The sequence below is a fragment of the Buteo buteo genome, chromosome 27, assembly GCF_964188355.1.
Source record: "Buteo buteo chromosome 27, bButBut1.hap1.1, whole genome shotgun sequence".
Taxonomy (NCBI): domain Eukaryota; kingdom Metazoa; phylum Chordata; class Aves; order Accipitriformes; family Accipitridae; genus Buteo; species Buteo buteo.
In genome coordinates, this window is record NC_134197.1 from 9,761,602 (window position 1) to 9,782,713 (window position 21,112).

The following is a 21,112-nucleotide window of genomic DNA, read 5'->3' on the forward strand; positions in this document are numbered from 1 at the left end:
TTCCTCATCTGTTGAGAAGTGACTGCTGCAGCAGAGGAAGGAAAAGGGGAGAGCTGCTCCCCCCCCGCACCAGGACAGGAGCCCGTGGTGCAGCGAGGGCCAGCGACGCAGCCAGCCTCTGCTTCCAGCTTCTCACCTGGGCTCATGGCCTCCTACAGTTTTCCTTTCCAAGCTGGTCTTCGAAGAACCGGTGGCAGCAACAGGGAAAATTGTGCTCCTGAATCTGAGCAAAGGGCTTATTTTTGCAATACCAACTTTAGCACCTTCTCCTGGGTGAGGTCCACGCAACAACTCTGTGCAGCTCAACCATCAGCAAATTTGCTCAGCAAATACTGGCCATTTTAAGAGTGGAATAAAGCAATTAGCCTTCGAGAAAGGCATGTCCTTGAGTTTTTAAAGGCTCGTGAACTGATGAGCGAAACTGAATTTTTGGCACACAAAGATCTCATCTTTTGAGAAAGCTGCTGTGGTGAAGCTGTGAGTTTGTAAACTTGGGGTCGAATCTAGTGCCACCTCTTATGGTCTGTGTGTGAATAAGCATTTGGCCTTGGAAAATGTCTTCCCTGTTCTTCAGCAAGGGAAGAGAATTCTCTTGGTGCTATCTAAACTAGTTAACGATAGAAGCAACAATGCTTGTATAATTAGCCCATTAATACCCTAAAGGAATCAACATGCTAATTACCTGACGCGATGAGATTAGCAAGATGCTTTACAAGAATTCAGAATACTTGGATCAACAGTAAAATGACGGTCCCTTTAGCACACCGTAAACTAAAACTACTCATTTTACACTCCTGACATGGATTATTTTTGAAGAATTGGTATGCCTGGGGTATGTCCCCACTGTTAATTTGTCATGTGATTAATTGATGGCCTTTAAGACTTCTTGGTTTAAATTATTTGGTATTGTCTCCCTGGATTAGGCTTCATCTTCTTTCATTCTGGAATAAAAGAATGGAAAAAAAGGAAGAAAAAATCCTATATAAAAAATAAGGGAGGCATTTGGTTTGGGCGTACTTTTATCTAGTTTTATCACAGTATTTGATTTCTCTAGGTTAATAAATCATAGCAGGACATTTAGCATAGTCATACTAGCTACAATTATGATCCATTGCCTTGTAGGAGAACTCGTTAATAACTCTGACAAGGTGTCTACTAGTTGGAGATAGATGGCTTAAAATTCTTCACCACGTCCTCAGAAGGTGGCCTTTCCAGACAACATCAGCCTGGGCTCTTGACAGGGGCACTTCATCGGCGGCACGTCGCAGAGAGCTGATGGCATCACCCCTAGATAACTGATGGCGACAAACAGAAGAGATGCAGTCTTCCTCACGGGGGAGGGGGCCGTACCCCCCAATTCATTCTTAACTGTAGTTTGAAGATAGACTTACAATGCTCTGAGTTTCAGGGTAATTTCTTTTTAGAGCAATTATTTGGAGAAATGATTTGGACATTTGAAGGTTTGCTGTTACCAAAAATATCCCCAGGTAATTTTATGAGCAGAAGCATCTCAGCCCATAAACTGTGTGTGTCAGAGCTGTCGGAAGGTATAAAGCAAGATGTAACCTTGCACAGCTTGGTTTTGGGACTGCACTGGCAGGTGGCACCTGAGTCACCCAGAGCAAGATCCCGTTTCGGTGCAGTAGCTAGGAACCAGCCTTTGCAGAGTATGGAGATGGTAGATATATGGAGTAGCACGTTAAAGTAACGCTAATTAATTGCGGGATACGTTATAATAGGAAATACACAGCCTTGACAGAGATGGGTGGCTAAAAGTGAGGTCGAGTGCTTATGCTCGGTGTCCTGCCTGCCTGGAAGGGTGCGCGCTGCCTTGGGGTGCTGCCATGGGGGATCCCAAATGTGGCTTTGCTGCCAGCGCTGGTTTCCAGCAGCCCTGGAGAGCTGGCGCTGCTGGCAGGGGCAGTGGTGACAGCGCTCGGCTCCGTGCCACGCTCACGGCTCCAACACCAGGCTGTGCTCCCCCTTTGAACTTGCTCTTGCTCCACAAGCCAGGGTGGATTTGGAGCCCCTGCAGACATTTGTTCTTAAAAATCCCTCTCTTTCCTGAGGAGATTTTTTAATCCTTAATATTCCAGCCAGTGCCCGTGGATATCCTGGCTTCAGCTTGCACAGACTTTTTGTTCAACTTTCTAATGAGCTGGGGCAGGGCTTCAGTTTGCAGAACACAAAGTGCTTTTGCTCCTGTGCGGCAGCAGTGTGCAGCCTTTCCCGGGATCAGGCCCATCATTAGAGTTTGCTGCTGTCTGCGATCTTTTGTTCCAGGAGACTGGGCTAATCCAAAGGACAGGGTGTTGGGTTGATGTCTCTCCCTCAGTTGCTTTCCTGGACTTTTAACAAGTAGCTGCAGCGATAATTACGGCAAATCGTTTCTGTATAAACATCCCGCTGACAGCCTGTACGTGTGTGATTCCTGTCTCTGAGTCGGGAAGGCTATCGATTAGTGCTGGAACGGTTCATGACACTTGCATTTAGAGGACAGTTTGAGATGCTGCTGCTTCATTTACCCAGGTGCGGGCTGCTTGGCTGCTTTCATCATTTCACAATGCCCAGGCAGAGCTTTTGGCATTTGTTTACATGATGTAATTCTACTTCAAGGCAAGGTTGGATGGGGCTTTGAGCAACCTGATCTAGCGGAAAGTATCCGTGCCCATGGCAGGGGGGTTGGAACTAGATGATCTTTAAGGTCCCTTCCAACCCAAACCATTCTATGATTCTGCTTCACCTCTTCATGCTAAATACCACGATAACTGCAGATTTGCATCCTGTTTATTTGAAGTGTATTTCAATTGTAGTACAGCTTATCTTATTTCTTCCAAACTCCTGATTTGGTCCCTCTAACGTTTCTGAGGCGCTGGGTTATATACCAAAACCGCTGGTGTCTGGCATGCTGTGCGAGGGGGCAATTGCAGGACGTTTGGCTTTCTGGGGGCAGGGCTGCGCGTAGACAAGTGATGCATTTGCCTTGACCGGTCTCCGTTTCTGCTCTCCCCAGTGTACGGGCACAACGTGAAGAGCAGCAACGACTTCATCGGGAGGATCGTGATCGGGCAGTACTCGACAGGAGCCCCCGAGTCCAACCACTGGCGCCGAATGCTCAATGCGCACCGGACGGCCGTGGAGCAGTGGCACAGCCTGCGGTCCCGCGAGGAGTGCGACCGTGTCTCTCCGGCATCCCTGGAGGTAACATGAGGTGGGGGACTAACGGCAGCCAGACCAAGCAAGCGGACGAGGAAAAAAAAAAATAAACCACCGACCGAAACACCCCACCTCACACCCTACATGCACCCCACAGCAGCTCCGTTGGATTGAAGCGGCTGCCGGCACCCGACCAGCCGCGCCGGCCTCGGCGAACCACGTCCCGCCGGGTCCTGGCCGTTCCCCTGGGGCCACCAGTGGCCCGGCTGGCCGGCCCTCTGGCTGCTCGCACCCGGCACCGCTCGGCTGTTTGCGTCCCGCGTGGTGGAGCGCGTGGCCGGGCGGCGTGTGGAGGTGCCGCGGGAAGCGCTGAGCGGGTGGAGGAGTTGGGAGTTGCCCCCGCTGTCCTTCCAGTCCAAATCCATGGCTCATCCTCTCGGAGATATAAGTACCCGTGTGCTCTTGTTGGTGAACGTGGTAATTAGGCTAGAATATTTTTTTAAACGGTAGAACCTGTGGTGAAATCGATTCTGACTCCAGTTTTGTCCTTGTACTAGTTGCAACAGAATTAAGCTCCTGTTAGTACGTACGCGTGCATTTGTGTGCTGGGGCGCGCGTGTGGCCGTGCAGCCCCGCGTCAAGCGGATCCGATGTCACGTCAGCGGTGAGACCTGCCACTCTCGATAGCAGTCTGTGTGCGTCAAGTAGATACAGTAATGATATAGCAAAGTAAACATTTCCAATAGCATTTGTACCAGGAAAGCCAGCTCATGTCTTTTCAAACCTGTGTTGTGCAAAAGAAACCTGCTGCGGGGACTTTTGCAATTAAGAAGACCCAAAATACACAATTTCAGTTCTCTCACAGACTGCAGTGGCTCTTTCTGTGTTGTGTGTGTTAACCCAGGTAGTTCTCCAGGTCACTAAGTGAACTTAGCTACGGTCAAGCTGTCCTGTTGGTTGCTTCTGTACATTTTATTTTTTCACAGCATATTGTCTGGTATGATGCAGATTGTATATTTATTGAAAATAAAATTCTATTTAATTGTGCCACCTGGACTGGGATGATACTTGTTAGCAGAATTCATCTTTGTGTTGAGCTCCATCGGTTATGTTTATAGCACAAGAAAAGCCAAAATGTTGGTGTTTACCCCCTTGTTACTCTCTGCAGATGAACCAGGAGCAATTTGAGAGAAGCTGGGGACCTGCTGATAGAGATCGGTCAGGAGGGCAAGCCAGACGTGTTGGTCTCTCCAGAGCACACCCAACGCGCTGGGGGTCGGATGTGTCCAAGTCTCTGCACTGGGCTCTGGGTCTTGGCTCTTCGCAGGAGTGGGCCCCAAATTATTATTACTTTTTATTGCTCTATTTATCAACATTGAGATGGCACAAAAGTCTGTATCTTGCTTACAGCCCATTCAAGAAATCAAACAAAAGGGACGTTACCCTGAAGGACATTACCCAGGCTGAGCCTGGCCCATGACTTTATTGTCTTTCCAGGTCTTCGTTTCGGAGAAGGAAGGATCTGTTGTGCCTTCAGCAGTGTTTATCTGTGTTGGGCTGGAAAACCTCAGGGTGTTATGGATGGGTCAGCTCTGCCGCCGCATCAGTGCCGCTGTGCTCCAACAGAGGAGGTGGGGAAGGGCCCTGGGCTCTGGTCGTATCCTGCTCCCCAGGTGACCTGTGAAATTGCTGCGTGGTAGCCCGTGGCCCCTGCAGTGGCCCAGGCCCATGGCTCGCTCCTCTTCCACGCGTCCTGTGGTGCAGAGCCTTCCCGCGGCCGTGCCGGTCCCCGTTGACTGCTTGGGAGAGGAGCAAACCAGCGCACGCTCCGGCTGCCCTGGCTCGGTCCCTTTTTGCTAGAAGTGGGGGAGTTGCCTTGAGCAAAATAAAGGTGGTATTTGGAGCAAGGACTTGGGGCTGGGTGCTGGCGAAAGCTTTGCCTTTGCTTGTGGCCCTTCGACCTTTGAAACTGGAGGCCGGAGTGATGACAGTCCAGAGCTGGCACGTGGTGGGGCAGGCGGCAGTCATCTCCCTCCCCCCGTTCATCAAATGCAGCCCAGAATGAAATCCCGTTACCTCCTGTGCTCTTAATATTTTGATTTTTAAGAAGAAAACAATACATATATATGCCTATTTCACTTCTGTTTGTTGTTTGGCTGCTACAGTTAAGGACAGGTGAGTCTTACAAAGCCAAAAAAAAAAGCTTAGTGCTTGTTTGGGCAGATGTCGGTGTGTTGGTCAATAGTCCTTGCTGCTGTCCAGAGTGTTTGTGCTCCAGTGTGAAGGTCTGTGTTGTAACTCTGATACCAGCATCCCTGCAGCACGTCTTTGGTCTGGCACCTGCTCTGGTTTACAGTGAGTCACGGGTGTTTCGTTCCCTTCTGCGCTCAGAGCATCCCTGTGCACGTTCTCTGTGTGACAGCCAAGTCTGATACGGTGATCCTGCCATCATGGAAGAGGGAATGCAATGAATACAAGGAAGCTACAAGAGATGTTGTCTCCCCTCTGCATCCAGAAGCCATCTCTCAGTGGCTAGGGGAGGGTGACAGTGCGGACACCCTGCTCCCGGGCAGAGCATAGCACGGCCTTGGATAGAGGATGGCAAAGAAGACCTTGGTCATCTCGTTGGTGAACCATCGCCCGGTGGCTGTGGCTGGGGGTGAGCACAGGTAGGAGCTTACCTTGTTGGTGTGGTCGCGCACGCTGTCCCTTGGTGAACGCCTTCGCTTCTCACTGACCGCTGCACATGGCTCCCTGCTGCTCTCTAGCACAGCTGCCGTATGGCAGCAGCACAAAGCCATGGGGACGGCGGTTGCCACAGGGCTGTCCGTGGGCATCCTCTTTCTGAGTGTGTTGTGGATGCTGCGTTTCAATTCTGTCTCTCTGCAAGGTGAAATTCCTCTTTTGTCCCGCAGCGAGGTCGATAGCAAGTCTGTTCTCTGGCTTCCTCCTGGTTTGTCTCATCAATAAATCACGGTGGAGAGGGAGCCCACGGGTGTCTTGGGCAAACATGTGCTGTAGGAGGCCAGTCTCTTCCTGTAACTCAAAAAGATTCAGACAAGGGGCCGTGGTTTCAGCAGTCATTGCCATTGACATTAATGTTCTTCCACGCGGGGTCTGTGGGCAGCAGCATGAGCTCTGGGCATCCACGGAAGCTGACCTGAGACCTGCCACGTGCCTTGCTCAAGCACTGGGGGTGACGTGTTAACAGAAGGCACTCTTGCTCGTGAGGCTGTCCTTGGAGCCAGGAGGTATCTGTTTCACAGGGAGGGGGTTGTCATGTACATATGATGCCAAAAATTGGCGAGGGAAAGGTCAATAAAAGGAGGATGGAAGCACACCGAGGAGCTCCCGACGTGGAGGGCAATCAGAAAACAGCGTGGGCAGAGAGAGGAGCAAAAAGGCTGAATAAACGAGAGGTGGCTGCGCTCCTGGGGCTGCACCCAGCAGGTAAAACGCATCTCGTGTTTTGTGAAATCGGAAGGTAACCCAAAGTGCAGCTCTGCACGCGGGATGCGCGTGTGCTTTCCCAGTGCTGGGAGCAAAGCTGGTGCCCAGCTGCTGTGCTGGGCACGGAGCCGCTGGCGTGGGGGGGCGGCGTGGGGGGGCTCGGCGCTCCTGCCTGCGCTGCGGGGGGACACTGCTGTGGTGGGTCTTCCTTAGAAACAGGATTAAAATGACTCTGGATCTCTGCTCCCTTTTTAAGCACAAACATTTGTGCTGTGGGAGTAGATTAATATGCTCAAAGAGTTTTGTTCCATAGTTTGCAGATAATTGTTTATCCCATTGGCTTTATCTGGGGATGGCACACAGTTAAGAAGGGAGAAGGCATGCCTTGGCTTCTAATACTCTGAATTCCTTCATTTTTAGTGGTCTGATAGATCAATAGGCTTTTCTTTGAGCCGTATAGTTTCAGATGGAGGAATGGAACTGCAAATGGCAGGGGGGAGTTTTCTTGAAAGCTTTTATTTAATGCAAAGAAAATTTAATGTATGAAAGTTGATGGAATGAGTTGCTGTTTCTGGAGTAAGTCCGGATGCTTTACTATACTGAAAGCTTTGTGTCACCCCAAATTGTTTCTACTTGAATCTTGCCTGTAAAAACGGGTCATCTCAACTGAAAGACACACAAAATGCTGAAAATTTTAATCTGTAGCTAAGAATAAAAAGGGGATAGCATCGAGTGTGTTCCTAAGCAGTTCATTCAATGCTGATTTAAGGCATAAATTGGACATGGAGCGGGACGACAGAATTTCACAGTACTTGCGCCTATACTGTTTCTCTTACCAGTGCAACAGCTAGAAAAGGACTTTATACAGTATTTTTAAAAACCTGAAGTTTATTTCCAAAAAAACTTTGACCACAGAAAAGAGACACGCTAGTTAATACTGACTGTTTATAATGTTGACTGCTGCCTGATGCCGAAGGTTTTCTGCTGTTGAGGGACTGCATCAGCCCGGCGTGGACCTCGCAGGTGGGCACAGTGTGAGTTCCTGCAACAGCCTTGGACCCCCGGGCACAGCCGGTGCTTTCCCCTTCCAGGCTGTTGTAGTGTGTCAAAGCGTTGCCTTTCCCCAGTTAAATAAAAAAAAGGGCACAAAATGGGGCAGCAGTGGGTAAAACCCACCACTACGTGCCGCACAAAGCCTCGCACGAGGCCGCGCTCCCCCGCAGATTTGGGGACCCCCTCGACCCTCTCCCCCAGGCGCAGCCCTGCCTCCCCCCAGGTGCCCGGCTGCTGCGGCCGCAGCTTCCCCGGCCCTAACGCAGCCCTCGCCGTCCAGCGGCTGACCCTGCCCGCGTTCGAAGGGCTGCCGGCCTTGCGCAGCAGGGAAAAGGGGCGCGTTTTTTTCAGGCGCCCCAAGGCGAAGGTCTGCGCCCAGCTCCCCTCCGCGTGGACGGCCGCCAGCGTCCCGGCGGGGCACGCGGCGCGGTTGGGCACCGCTAAACTGGGGACACGTTACGCCTCGGGGAGCGATCGCGGGGGGTAGGTAAGGGATTTCCTCGCTCACCTGCGGCGTGCGCCAAGGGCTCCCCGGGAGGAGACGCGCGCCCCCGCACCAGGCCGCGGGTCGCTCGGGGTGGGATGCAACGAGCGCGCCCGGGCTCAGCCGGCGGCAGCGGGTGGGGAGGCGTGCGTCGCTGGGAGAGCCGCTGCTTTTGGGGGAGGGAGCAGCTCAGCGCCTATATCCACCTCCCCGCCAGCAGCCTCCTCTGGCACAGCCGGGAGGTCCCGGACCGAGCGGCGACCCCTGCAACCGGCTGCCCGCGGAGCTGGGGGAGCGCCCCGTCCTCCCCGCCTGGCCATGGGCACCGGGTGGGACGTGTGCGCGCTCCTCTTCGCGGCGTTGCTCGCCGCCCAGGCTTTCCCCCAGACGAACATAAAGATCAGCCAAGGTGAGTGCAGAGCGTTGATTGCGGCTCGGGGTGAAGGTAACCTTAAACTGCGACGGCTTTAGCAGGGAGCGGCGAGCGCGTACGTACCTCCTGCAGGGCCAGCAGCTGGCTTTCCCCTTTCTCCGACTGCTCCAGAAATCTCCGACTTTCTTTGAAATCGACTTTCTTCTTCACTGGGGGGACGTGCCAAGAGCAGCCCCGGTCTCTCCCGGGATATCGAAGCTGTTTCTGGGCTGGCTTTGTTTCTGTCTGTACGAGGCTGCGCTTTCGCCTTCAGCGAGGCGAGCTCGCGTGGCACGCTGCCGTGGACCTCCGGCCGTCCCCACCGTGGGTCCGGTGTGGATGGCGGGGGCAGCGGGCAGAAATAACTGCACGGAGGCACATGTGTGAGTGGTGCAGGGCTGCAGCCACACAGTAGGACAGGCTGGGGGTCCACTGTGGCTCCCCATTTATTTATTCCCACTTATTGCATGTGAAAAGTGGCCACAAATATGTGATTCCCCCTTATTCCCCCCCTTTTTTTTTTTTTCTGAGCTGTTGGTGATGGTCACTGCTATATGTCACTTCAGTTTCTTGCAAACTTTTTCACAGAGCTGGTGCAAGTAAGAGTTGCTGCTCCGAGTTTGTTCGCACCCTGTTAGATTTATGTAGGAGTGTGAGCAGAAAGGGACTCCTTAAGTGCTGTTCAGTGACTTTGTGAGAAAAAGGCTCGATAGGAGCCCAGCTTTCCTGCCAGGCGCCTAATCCGTGGGAGCTTCACCAAAACTAATTAAGGAGGAAAAAAACTCTGCAAGATAACTCTTATCTGTTAGGGCCGGCTGCAGGAGAGCTGCTGCTGGAGTCTGCCGTAGCCTCATGACTCCAAACATACCTGGCAGAAGATTTGAAGCTGTAAAACCAGCTTGTTTTCAATATAGGATTTTAAAAACCAAAGCCTTCTGTGTGAAAGGATGTCACTTCCAATGTGCTTCAACTGGTGTTTAATATTTTGCTTGGAAATTTGTAACACGCGCCTTAAAAAACACTTCAGAGTGTGTAAAATGTTGCCCAGTTTTTTAATGAGCTTCACATCCATCAGTGGATACCATCCCCTCCAGCTCCATGCATCCCCCAGACACATGGAGACCAAAATCCCTCCCCTGATCTGCTTGTTTTGACGGTGGACACTGAGCCTGCGACTTTTTCATCTCTTAATGAAAGACAAATATCGCAAATAACACGAAGGTGGGATTGTTTGTCCGTAATGACTATAGTGTCAGGGTCTAAGGTCGTGCTCCTAAAGCCATGGGTGACCTCAGGCACCCCAGCATCACGCAGTAGCACTGTCTTAGCTCCTGCCCACCAACCCCCCGTTTTAATGCTTATTCTTTGGGTTTATTCAATAAAGAGGCCGTGGGCTGGTGGATGTGTTGAGGCTGCGGTGGGATGGAGGTCTGGCTCAGCTGGCACTTTGAACCCCCCAGCCTCGCCGCAGGCTGCTTCTGCCAAAGCTGTCCCGGGGGGTCCCGGGGCTCCCCTGTCCCAGCCCTGTCGTCTCACCCATCCCCTATAACTGCCCGCTGCTCCAGCAGTGCCGACACGGGGTAAAGTCACGCTGCTGGCCCTCAACTGGTAAGGGGCAACTCGGTGTTGGTGAGGACCGGGATGCTCGTCCTGAGCCCCAGCTGGGCAGCGCTCCCCATCCCTCACTCTCGGCATCACAGCCCTCGGGTACCAGCGGAGAGGGTCTGTGGGCAGCTCTGCCCTGGGAAGGACCCAGCCTTCCATCTGACAGGGATCTCCTCCGCTCTTCTCCGTTGGCATTAACTTCAGACAAGCCTCTTGGGCGGTGATGGACACCCTCCAAATGCAGCTGCTTGCCCAGAGCTGAAGAGGTTCACTTGCTTTTTCAGGTCAGACGGCAGCATTAGCTTATGGATGTGTCAAGGAGGGGGGGGGTGTTTCAAGACCATGCCTTTCAGTGAGGTGTCTCCTAACGTCTCTAAGATTTTTGGTAAGTCATCAGCTGTTGATGAAAAGGAGCTCTTCAATGCTCTGCAGCAAGAAGAGCATCTGCTGCCAGCACTGACCTGATCCGATCAGCTGTCCAAAATACTCTGATGGAGCTGCAGCTCCCCAGGAGTCCTCCTTGCACGGGCATCTCTTGCCAACCTTGTCCTAGCCCCAAACTTCATATTGCAAATCTGCAGATCGCTGGAGGTGAGGCAGCATTGCACCTTTAGATGACTCTGTTCAGGGAAAAAGCTGCTCTTTGCCAGCTGAGTCAGTGGGAGTCACGCAGTTGGTATTTTATCTTTTCCAGTAGCATCCTGGAATAAAAAAACCTCATGAAACTGGCTGGGATTTTCTCATTTAATTACTTCTAATTGGAAAGTGACCACTTGGGGAAGTGAAACTTTTTGGCAGAGCAGTGCCAGCTTCTGCAAGATTTTGACAAGTGATTTTCCTGGTGGTTCTGCAGTGGGTCTCAGCTAGTAAACAAAAAGGGTCCAGTTTTGTTGGCACTGACACAAATCCAGAGAGCACAAAACTCTTTTTCTGACCCCAAATTCTTGTTTTCCAGCTTTGCTGAGTTAGTAACAGCTGCCTGATATGAACCTTATCCTCAACCAAGTCTGGACATCTATTTTGCTGGTGCTGCGTTAAAACATGGCCCTGACCTTAAAACTGCTGCACTGTAAATAAGCAAAGGGAGGAAGGATTCTTGCCATCATTTTTCACCAGGAATTTGGGGACAAATGGATGAATTGGCTTGGGGTTGGCAGGAGCTCCCGTCCCACAGGCAGTGGCTGTGCTGCTCCTGCCCTGTGCAGAGGAGCTGATGCTGCTGGGTGTGAAGTTTTGCTGGGATGCTTAAAAGCAAGGATCTGGTCTAAATAGCCCCCAAATGCTTTCCTTCTCTCATTTTAGATCAAAATGCCATTGGCAGCTGCTGGCTTGGGTTATGAGGTTTTCCTGCAGAGTCATGAGCCGGCTCCTATACTCACAACCATACATCTGATTTCTTATGGCCTTTCTGCTAAAAATAGCCCCCAAACACTCCAGATAAAGCAGCACCCTCAATTGTTCCTGCCTGTAAAACTAGGAGCAATAGTTTTCCTCCAAAGAGACAGCCAAAGCCTCTGATCCTGACCTAACAGAAAAGATGCTAATTAAATGCTGACCTCCCATATTTTCCTTTTTGGTATATTTAACCTTAAATTCCTTCAGGCACCTCTGGTTCACTGAAGCTCGTCAAATTAATGCTACCTAATGGGAAGCAGTATGGAATAACAAAGAAGGACTGTCTCCATCTCTGACTCTGTTTCGGCCGCTCTGAACAAAATGAGGGTGATTTTCCCAGGCAATCGGGGTGCTGATGGACCTGGCTTGGAGCCAGGCCGCTGGGGCACCCGCTGCAATTAGCACTCGGGAGCGAAAGGCCCCGTTTGCTGGGGATGCTGCTGGGTTAAGCCCTGTGAATTTTGCCACCGTGCTGCTAGAGGTGAAGAGTTTGTCGAGGCGCTTCACAGCCTCTATAATAAAATCCCAGTTGCTGGGGGAGCTGGCAGCGCCTGTCTGCCGCAAACCCCCGGGGTGCCCTCGGCAGGAGGGAGCAGCGACCTGGAGTCGCTGTGAGCCGGGACCAGATCCCAGGCCTGCCCTGAGTGGGGGGATATGCCTCATCCGTGACTCTGCAGTGAAGCTGAAGCCTCGTCCTGTGGGTTTGACCCTCTGCCCTTGGTCTGCTTCGCTTTTGGTGGGGACAGGGACCCCTGGCCAGCATCATGGTGGGAGGAGGGCTTGGCTCCTGGGAAATCGCGTCGGTTCTCGGCATTCCTAGTCCTTCTGCTCTATTGCTACAATAGAATAATTTGCATTTCCCAGGGCCGTTCTGAGGTTTTTCCCAATGCAAGGATGGTCAGGTGTGTATCGGTGAGCTGAACCCTGCATTGCCCCTGAGCTGCCTGCAGCTTGGCCACCCTCCCCTAAAGCTATTCTGCTCATTTCCAGCCCCGCGTGTCTTATCTTTTTTCCTCCGCAGCCCATAACTAGTGCCGATGAGGACGGGAGAGCCCCTCAAGCCCCTCGCTGCTCTCGGCAGGTTTGTTGCTGTGGGGTGCAGAGCTGCTCCCAGGCACGGCTCCTCCAAAGGGAGTTGCTGGGGGTCCCCAGGTGGGGTGATGGGGTGACAGCCCCACGGGGCTCGGCAGTCGGCTCGGCCTCTGCGCCTTGCTCCGGAGGAAAAAAAGGCTCTTTGTGTTTGTGGTTTGTCGCCTGGGAGGGAGGTGTGACAGGAGGGACCCAGGGGCTGGCTGGTGGCTGTTTGTAAAACACTGAGAGATCCCCAGGTGGAAAGAGCTGATGAAAAATAAAATTATCGCCCGGAGCTGCCAGCACTGGCACGGGGAAGGATTCAGCTCCACGAACGCAGCTGCTTTGAATTCACCTTGCCTCTCCTTTTCACCACGCCGACGCTGCCCTCGCTGCTCCCACGTCCCCTGCTGCTGCTGGCAGGGCTTTGCTCTCCCCACCCTCAGGGAAAACCGTTCCCCCCAGCCCCTCAGTACCGGAGGGGCCTGTAGCACCACCCTGACCTTTCTGGGCTTGAGCCTGTTCCCTGCTTAGACAGTTTCATGGCACCTGACGTGTGCCATAACCCCCTGCTCCCCTCACCCTGCCCACCTCCCCGCTCGCTCCCACCGCGGACCGGGACCCCATGGGGATGCGGGAACTGGCTCCGGGGGAGCCGGCAATTCCCCAAGGCTCAAAAACCAGCAGCTGAGAGAGTCGAGCCTACGTGCCACGAGATTTGGGGGTTACGCGTGCGTTGGCGTTGGGCGGTGCGTTGTGTGCGTGCTGCGGGGGGAGCGTGACGTGGACGAGGTCAGAGGGACGCGTTAACGCCGCCCCAGTGTTTACACAGCGGCAACTGCAAAGGCTCCAGAAATGTGTCCTGCCCCCAAAATGGCCTCTTTTGGGGTAACTTCCCCGCTGTGCTGAAAAGTGGTGGGGGAGGAGGAGCGGCTCGGTGGCCCCCAGCTCTTATCTGGCGCTGGGAAGCAGATAGGCTGGCACCGCTCCTGGCGGCGTGCGCGCCTCGTCCGGCTATTTACGGGGCTGAAATCCAACCCCTGCCTGCGTGCACGCCTGCGTCCGGGGACACGGGGGACGGTGGGGGGCTTTGGTCAGCGAGGGGCTTTGGTCGGAGGGAGGAGGTGCAGGATGTCCTTGCAGGAGGGCAGGATGCAGCCCTGACCCCGCAGCTCCTGGCCGTCAGCTCCCATCCCAGCACGGCAGGTCTGGCAGCGCCTGGCAGAGGCGAGAGGAGCCCTTATCGCCGTTTGCCCAGTAGCAAAAGTCAGCGCCTTTATTTTAAGCACCCACTGCCTAAACCGATGTTAAACTGGCTTGAAGAGGCCCTCCCGGTTTAGGCAGATGCTAAAACCAGGACACCCATGGCTTTTGCAGAATTTGTTTGGGCTTCTGCAAACTTTTGCACGCCTTCTGCAACAGTTGGTTTCTCCACGCGTGCGTTTGGTGGTTATTTGCCTGGGTGAAGTGGGGGGAGCAGGGCTGGGCACTGCTGCCTGCGCTGCCTGCTCGGCTGCCCGGCCACACTGCCTCGTCCTCAGCTGCTGGATGTCCTCTGCTCTGCCCCCAGCCATGCCGGAGCCCGTCCATGCCTACTCCTGCCCGCTCTTCTGGACTGAGTACGAAGGCCATTGCTACCGGTACTTCCCCATCAACAAAACCTGGGCTGAAGCTGACCTCTATTGTGCCGAGTTCTCCATTGGCATCAGATCAGCCAAGCTGGCCTCCATCCACAGGTGAGGAATGCAGAATCTTGTCATCCCACCCTGGCACGGCCTGGGGAAGAAGGAAAATGGGGACAAAGTCCCATTCCCACAGCACAACCTCGGTGCCAGCTGCAGGCTCGTGTCCAAGCCTGAGCATCCCTCTGCAGCAGCAGCTGGGTCAAGTCTGATGCACTGGGCACACAAAGGCGACGTAAAAAAATGCCTTTTCCTGGGCTGGCAGGAAAACTGCCGTAGTATTCCCTGAATTCCCCAAAACTGCTTGGAAAAAGGGTAGACGTATAACATGATTACATGGGCTTTCCCCCCCACGCCCTCTCCCCCAGCTCTCGCCCACACTACACACCTCTTGCACAGACCCGTCAAAGTAATCAACAGCAATTAGAAGAGGGGCACCCATTTGGCCATGCAGTAGGGCTTAGGGGCATGCCTGACCATTTGCCTGACGTACCCCCTCAGCGGCTTCGTATTGCTCTGTTTTGCCAGCTGGGAAGAAAATGTCTTCGTGTACGACCTGGTGAACAGCCGCGTGCCGGGCATCCCCACCGACATCTGGACGGGGCTCAATGACCTGCGGCAGGTGAGAGCTCCCCGTAATCATGTGGGAAATGGCTTTGAAAAATTTACTTCCCTATGTTTTGCCTCTGGAAAGCCACTTGGTTTTCTTCTTCACTCCTTATAGCCCCATTAATTGGGTGGTGGCATAGGGTCTGTTGTGCAGCGCATGGGGGAAAGTTGTCATTTCATCCCATCCAGTCTGCTTTTAAAAGAAAGGTGTTACTAGAATTAATAGATTAACAATTACTAATTATTCACATCATATTTTATTAATGGATTAATAGAAAGAGTATTGTACTGCTGGTCCAAGAAGAGCAAATAAACTGAAAACATCTCCAACACCAAAAATCATGAAGTTTCATTGCTTTCTTGTGAAACTCTGCAACTTGTCAAAGCTGACACGTTGGAAATATACAGTCTAACATGTAACCATATAAAATTGAGACCATCAGGAGAACAGTCCCATGCCAGTAAATTTTTTGTAGATGTCGGGAAAGGAATGGAAAAGAAAAACAACACAGAATTGGGCGGGTGTGTTAAAAAATATATGGGTTTAACTTCTGGGCTTCCCCTTGTGTGAATGCTGTGAACGGTAGGGCTTTCCAAGGTAAGTTTTCAGTTGTAAAACCCAAATGTGCTGTTTGGCCTTTGCTGAGCGGCAGCAGTATCTCCCCGTGTCCGCGGGCTGTGTGGCACCAGGGATGGGGTCTGGGAATGGGACGCCCCCCCACCGCGAACACGGCTCTGCGATCACGGCCTCTCTCTGCTCACCCCACGCCAGGAGGGTCACTTTGAGTGGACGGACGGCTCCTCCTACGACTACCACTACTGGGACGGCAGTCAGCCCGATGACGGGATCCACTCCATCCCGGAGGAGGAGGACTGCGTGCAGATCTGGTACAGGCACAGCAGCGGTGAGTGTCGCACCGGGCAGCGAGAGCACCTGAAGTCGGACTTGCCTGTCAATAAATTCAATCCACTGGGGCTCGTGCTTTTCTGAAGAAGTTGCTGGCGGGCTGAGGATTTGCATTTTAATTTTTTATTATTATTTTCTTTTTTCTTTGCAGAGAAGGGATGTGTTTTCTCTTTCACCACGTACATACGCACACTCACTTTCCCTCCACTCACAGCCCATCTCCCTCTCCCATAGCAGCGGCAGGAGGGGAGCATCACTTACTTTGAAGAATTACTGAATTTAGCCAAAGTTTCCGATTTCCCCTCCCACAAGCAGCCTGTGGAAACACCCCTCAGTTTGCCAACTTTTCCCTCCCTCCCTCAGGCCAGGGCCATCTCGCTGAAGCGGGGCAAGACCCTGCTTGTCCAAAAATCCCACTTCACACCCTCATTTCCAGTGAGACCAGTCAGGTGTATTCAGACCTTGTGAACATACCCAAATGTCCTGCTCACTTGCGACCTGGTGATATTTTGGGCGGTATGGGACTGTGTTTGCAGCTGCCTCCCTGCTCCCCCATTTGAGCTGGGGCCAGGCATCCCTGCCAGCATCCGCAGGATGGGGATGGGGATACTGGGAGGGGGCACGGCTGGGAGCAGCCCAGCTGGGAGGACATCCAGGGAAAGCCTCCCGCAACGGCAGGAGGTCCCAGTCCCGAGGGCGGTGCACGGTTACCTTCTCGTACCTTTTTTCAGCTAACGCCTTGGGTTTTTTTGGGGGTAGCGCTGCGCTCCTGGAACGACAACGCCTGCGGCAGAGCCTTCCCCTTCGTCTGCAAGATCCCCTCGCTGGCCCTGGACTGAGGCTGCCGGCGCTGCCCGCGCCCCCCCCCTCATTTTGGGTCACGTCTCCAGCCACGCCGGGGAAGAGCGGCCAGGACATGGCACGGGTGGCGAGAGCCGCGGAGCTGCTCGACGTCCCCAGCCAGACCCCGGCTGCAAAATTCCCCCTGGGAGTGCTGGGGGGACGAACCTGACGCTCACCCTCCCCACGGGCAAACGGCGGTGGGAGCTGTGTTAAACAGCGAAGGAGCCCCCCAAGCCTGAGCCTGGCTTTGGGTTTCAGATCAAGTATCGCAGCGTATTAGAGGAAAGCCATGATTTTATCAATACACCAAACCGTTAGCACCAAAAAATAGCCGTGTGTAGGAAATGATTTTGCCCGTTGATCCATGAAGAGCGGAGGAAAAGTGTTATTTTCTGTTAAGTTATGCAAAATGCCTCTTGTGCGTGTTATTTTTCTCTCTGCTAAAATAAACTGCAAACAGCAGGTGGAGGCTCCTCCGTCTTTCTAGCGCTCAGGTAGCAGCGACTCCCCAGGGACGTGGGGTCTCATGTGAAAGGAGCTGGTTTTACCCCAATCTGCTCTGTATTAAAAAGGTGTGTTGGGGGGGAGCGGATGCTCGGGAAGGTTTATTTTATTGACCCCAACCGGGTTTTGGGGTCCCCCGGGGCAGCCCGTGTGCACACCCTGCCCTTTGCCCGGGTCCCATCAGCCACGCGGCATCGCTGCGTGGGGTGCACGGGGCCACGCAGCACCCCACGCCACCCACAGCGGGTGAGCAGGGTTTGGCCCTGGCTGCTTTGGGCTGACTGAATTCCAAGGAAGGCGGGTGAAGGGTTGATGCGCAGCAGCTGAGGGGCAGCTCACCCTCACAAACCTTTCCTGGGTGGGGAGGGCTTGCGGCTTTCGGTGCAACCCTGTTTCCTAGGGAGGTGATGCTTTTTCCTGTAGTCGTTGCTGGTGTCGTCCCGTTCTGCCTTGGCACCGCAGAGGTACTTTTATCTCGCAGGTAAATCATTTTTGGGGAGGTGCGTGTGGTTGTGGCCGCCTCAGTGTGCCTTGTTTGAGTTGCTCAGCAGGGAGATGGGACCCTCCTCCTTGCATGTGGGTGAATTTGCAGGGCTTGGGTGCAAGTGGGGCTGTGATGGTGCCCAAGAGAAAGGCAGTGCTATCGAGGCAAAAACATGCTTCTCCCTCAGGGGACACGGCCGCAAGGGCACTACTGGACCCAGTCAGATGCAATAAATCCAGCGCTCCCTGGAGAGCCCCTGCAGTGTGACCTCTGGTCCCACGCAGCCCCGTGGCATCCAGGTGGCTTTGCAAGAAGCCCCGTGCAGAGGGGGCTGCCTCCCCCTCCGGCCCCTTGCCCTTTCTCGGGAGTGATGGGTCCCTTTTGTCCCTGCTCTGGTAAAGCCTCAGGGTCTCGAAGCACCAAAGCAGCTGGCACAGGCCTGGGCTGCCCTGTCTCAGCTGCTGCCTGCAAAGATGAGTAAAAGCATCCTCATAAAATGGTTGGGTCTCCCTTGATGTCACCATTTTAGAAACACAAAATTTCAAAACTTAGACTTTCCAGAGTGATTACACTGGATACAATGAGGTAAATAACTGAGGCTCTAGTGGGAGCTTGAAACTGCTTCCTCAGGTGTCAACACAGATTTCAGCTAAAATACGTTTCCACTTAGAGAGAAACTGCAGAACTTGGTGAGGGTAACAGTGGTGGTGTAAGTGGAACGTGTGTTGGAGCAGGTTTCTAAAATAAGGAAATATTGTCATCCCTGATTATGTATTTTTATAGATATAAAAATATTTTTATTTTAAATATATATAAATGGATAATACATATAAATAAAACTATATTATTTTTAATGGATTATATACACACACACACACAATCCATATATTTATATGGAAAGCAAGCATAGTTTTCAGTCCTGGACAGGAGACAACACTGAGTGTGGTTTCTGAAGGCTTTTGCTTCATCTGAAAACAATAAATTACATATAGATGATAACAGTCTATAAAGAAACCAGCTGTAAAAAAAAATGTTCTTGGATCCATCAAGCTAACAAAACGTCGACATATAGGATCTGGTTTGAGGAACCATTTTGGTCTCTGCCCTAGACGTCACCCATGGACGGGTCCTGTGCCCGCTGCCGGCACGAGGACAGCAGGGTCGGGCATCCGCGTGGCACGGGACACGTGTCTGATCGACTCCTGGTTCTGAGTGCCGATGCTGAAGGGTGATCCTGTCTCCGTGGTGGTGATGGGCCGTGCCGCAGGGGACCGGAGCCAAGGCAGCCCGCAAAATCCCCCTGGGACTTGGCCGTGCCCAGAGGCCATCACCTGGACGGGGAGGGTCGGGGTGCTGGAGGGGCGGCTGCCCCCGAGTGATGCTGCCGCACGGTGCCAAGCTCTGCTCCAGGCTTCAGGCTGCCTCTCCCCGGTTTCTTTTTCTTGTTCCTCCCATGTGCCCTGTTCAGAAGAGCTGGGAGTTCATCCCGGCTGGGGCTCCGTACGCCTCGAGCCAAAAAACCTCTTTTTTTTCCTGCAAGTGGCATGAGATGTTTCAAAAGAAAGGTTAAAACCTTCCCTTGGGAAAGCGTTTGAAGACTTGGGCCCTACTGTGGCTAAAAATATTGCTAATGGGGAAACCTATGAAAGCTGTCGACTCCAATTAACATCTTCATTTCCAGGTAAAAAGAACTGAACATGCATGACCTGAAAGTCAGGACCAAAGTTAATAGGGGCTTTGTTTTGCAACCCCCCCCAGATTTTTCCCCAGGCTCCAGGGTCCTTACTTAAAAAACAACACTCTCTCCTCACTAGTGTCTTCTGTTTCACAGTAATCAAGTAAAATTCAGAAAACAACAGGAGTTTTCACCTCCTTAATGAACTTCTAGTGGATCTGGTGAGGTCAGTGCTCGATGGAAGATGGGACGTGCCCTTTCCCTCGGCATGGACGGTCCCAGGCTTTGGGTGGCCGAGAGGAGCTCCAGCGCTTCAGGCTGAACTTTTTTATTTTATTTTTCTGTACTCCTTGTCCCATAACCCCTAACTCCCCTGTTTTCTTGAATTTCTCCATCCTGACTTGCCATATGGTGCAGGCAGTGGGAAACCTGGCAGCGGCAGGACTCTCCCACGCCTCTCCTGCACATCACTTGCAAGTAACTGATGCCTGAGGGTCCTTTTATGTCAGTGAGTTTTTTAGGAGCTGAATATCTTCCTTTGTAAAGCATGAAAGTTGGGGTAAGCCTGAGCAGTGTGTGATGTGGCCTGGGAGTGAACAAAAATAATTGTCTATTGGTGACAAATGCCTTCACCTTCCTATACCCCATTTCTTGGTCTGTAGAGACAATATTGCCCCCAGCCTCGGGCAGAGAGTGGCCCTGGCATGGCAGGCGGGAGCGATAGGCCTGCCTGCACCTTTTGTCTTTCGATTCCTTTTTTTTTCCTACTATTATTATTCTTCATTTCCTGAAATACACTGCTGGATGTCCAGGGGTGGGAGCTGCAAAGACAAGTGCTGAGCTGTCAGCAGCTTACCGGGGCACACCGGTGTTGCCAGCCTGCCCCGGCGCTGGCAGCCTGGTGATGATTTTCCTCCCCGGTTTCTAATCTTGACTGCTCAGACAGCTGGCTGGGCTGGGCTGAGCTGTCCTTTCCTCTATTAATTTGGTAAGATTTTTTTCCCCTGAAAATTACTGGGAGGATTGCACAGCTGAATCGAGAGCTTTTTCTTGTGCATCTCCTTTCCTCCCGCCCTGGTTTCCCTTGGTTTTAATTGCCTGAGTAGCGGCGCAGCTCCTGCCCTGGGGCGAGGATGCTGTAGAATGGTTCCCGTTCACAGGGAACAAAAATATCTCAGGGCCAAAAAAAGAGGCTTCCAGCAGCTCAGTGAGTAAATTATAGACGTTTACTGGCTGTAGCAGTGAGGTCCATCACCAAAAAACCCCCCAAACCACAAAACCGTATGATAAATGATGTCACCAATCTGTGCGACAGTGTTAGCATTAAACCTGCCAGCTTAGCGCATCCCAAACCGGTGCGGCAGGGAGAGACAGAGCAGCGGGCCGCGAACGAGGCAAGCAGGATTTGGCCCGGCGCTGCGTGGCTCCCAGCAGACGTTGGCTTAGCTGAGATGTATTCCTCCCGTTCTGCGGGAGGGTTTTCCCGTCCCACCTCCCACCAGCTGCTCCCAGGGAATGAGCAGGATGGCAGGAGCCGGCAGGGACAAACCTGCTGGGAAACCCGTCTCCGTCCAGGCACGGCTCAGCCCGGCCAGCCCGCGGGCGGGCAGGGGGCTCAGCCGAGACGGCCGTCAAGAGAAGGGCCGGAGGCGTGATCGAAGGTGGATTTATAGACCCTGCAAGCTGCTGGTGTGTGCGGGCACCTTAATTAATTGCAAAAGCTGGGTGAAACTTCAAGCAGCCCCGGTTCCCTCCCGGAGAGGGTCATTGCTGCCGGGGGTC

At 53.0% G+C, this 21,112-nt stretch overlaps 2 protein-coding genes across 6 annotated transcripts in view; both read left to right on the forward strand.

The window, feature by feature from the left end:
- Nucleotides 1-4,203, forward strand: part of SYT17 (synaptotagmin 17) — a 41,059-nt gene extending 36,856 nt beyond the window's left edge. For all 4 annotated transcript variants that reach the window (XM_075058616.1, XM_075058618.1, XM_075058615.1 and 1 more), the window contains one exon: nucleotides 3,014-4,203. In XM_075058616.1, coding sequence (XP_074914717.1) covers nucleotides 3,014-3,210 — 197 coding nt within the window. In that variant the 3' untranslated portion in view covers nucleotides 3,211-4,203. The remainder of the gene's footprint in view (nucleotides 1-3,013) is intronic.
- Nucleotides 4,204-8,367: 4,164 nt separating this feature from the next.
- On the forward strand, nucleotides 8,368-17,123 carry CLEC19A (C-type lectin domain containing 19A). 2 transcript variants are annotated; one of them, XM_075058620.1, is made up of 5 exons: nucleotides 8,368-8,552; nucleotides 14,197-14,362; nucleotides 14,837-14,930; nucleotides 15,690-15,822; nucleotides 16,584-17,123. In XM_075058620.1, the coding sequence occupies exons 1-5, from the start codon at nucleotides 8,462-8,464 to the stop codon at nucleotides 16,661-16,663; spliced, it is 564 nt and encodes a 187-aa protein (XP_074914721.1). In that variant the 5' UTR covers nucleotides 8,368-8,461; the 3' UTR covers nucleotides 16,664-17,123. The 2 variants fall into 2 exon arrangements, with proteins under 2 accessions (XP_074914721.1, XP_074914720.1); XM_075058619.1 differs by lacking the exon at nucleotides 8,368-8,552 and having other exon boundaries at nucleotides 13,641-14,362.
- The last annotated feature ends 3,989 nt before the right edge of the window (nucleotides 17,124-21,112 follow it).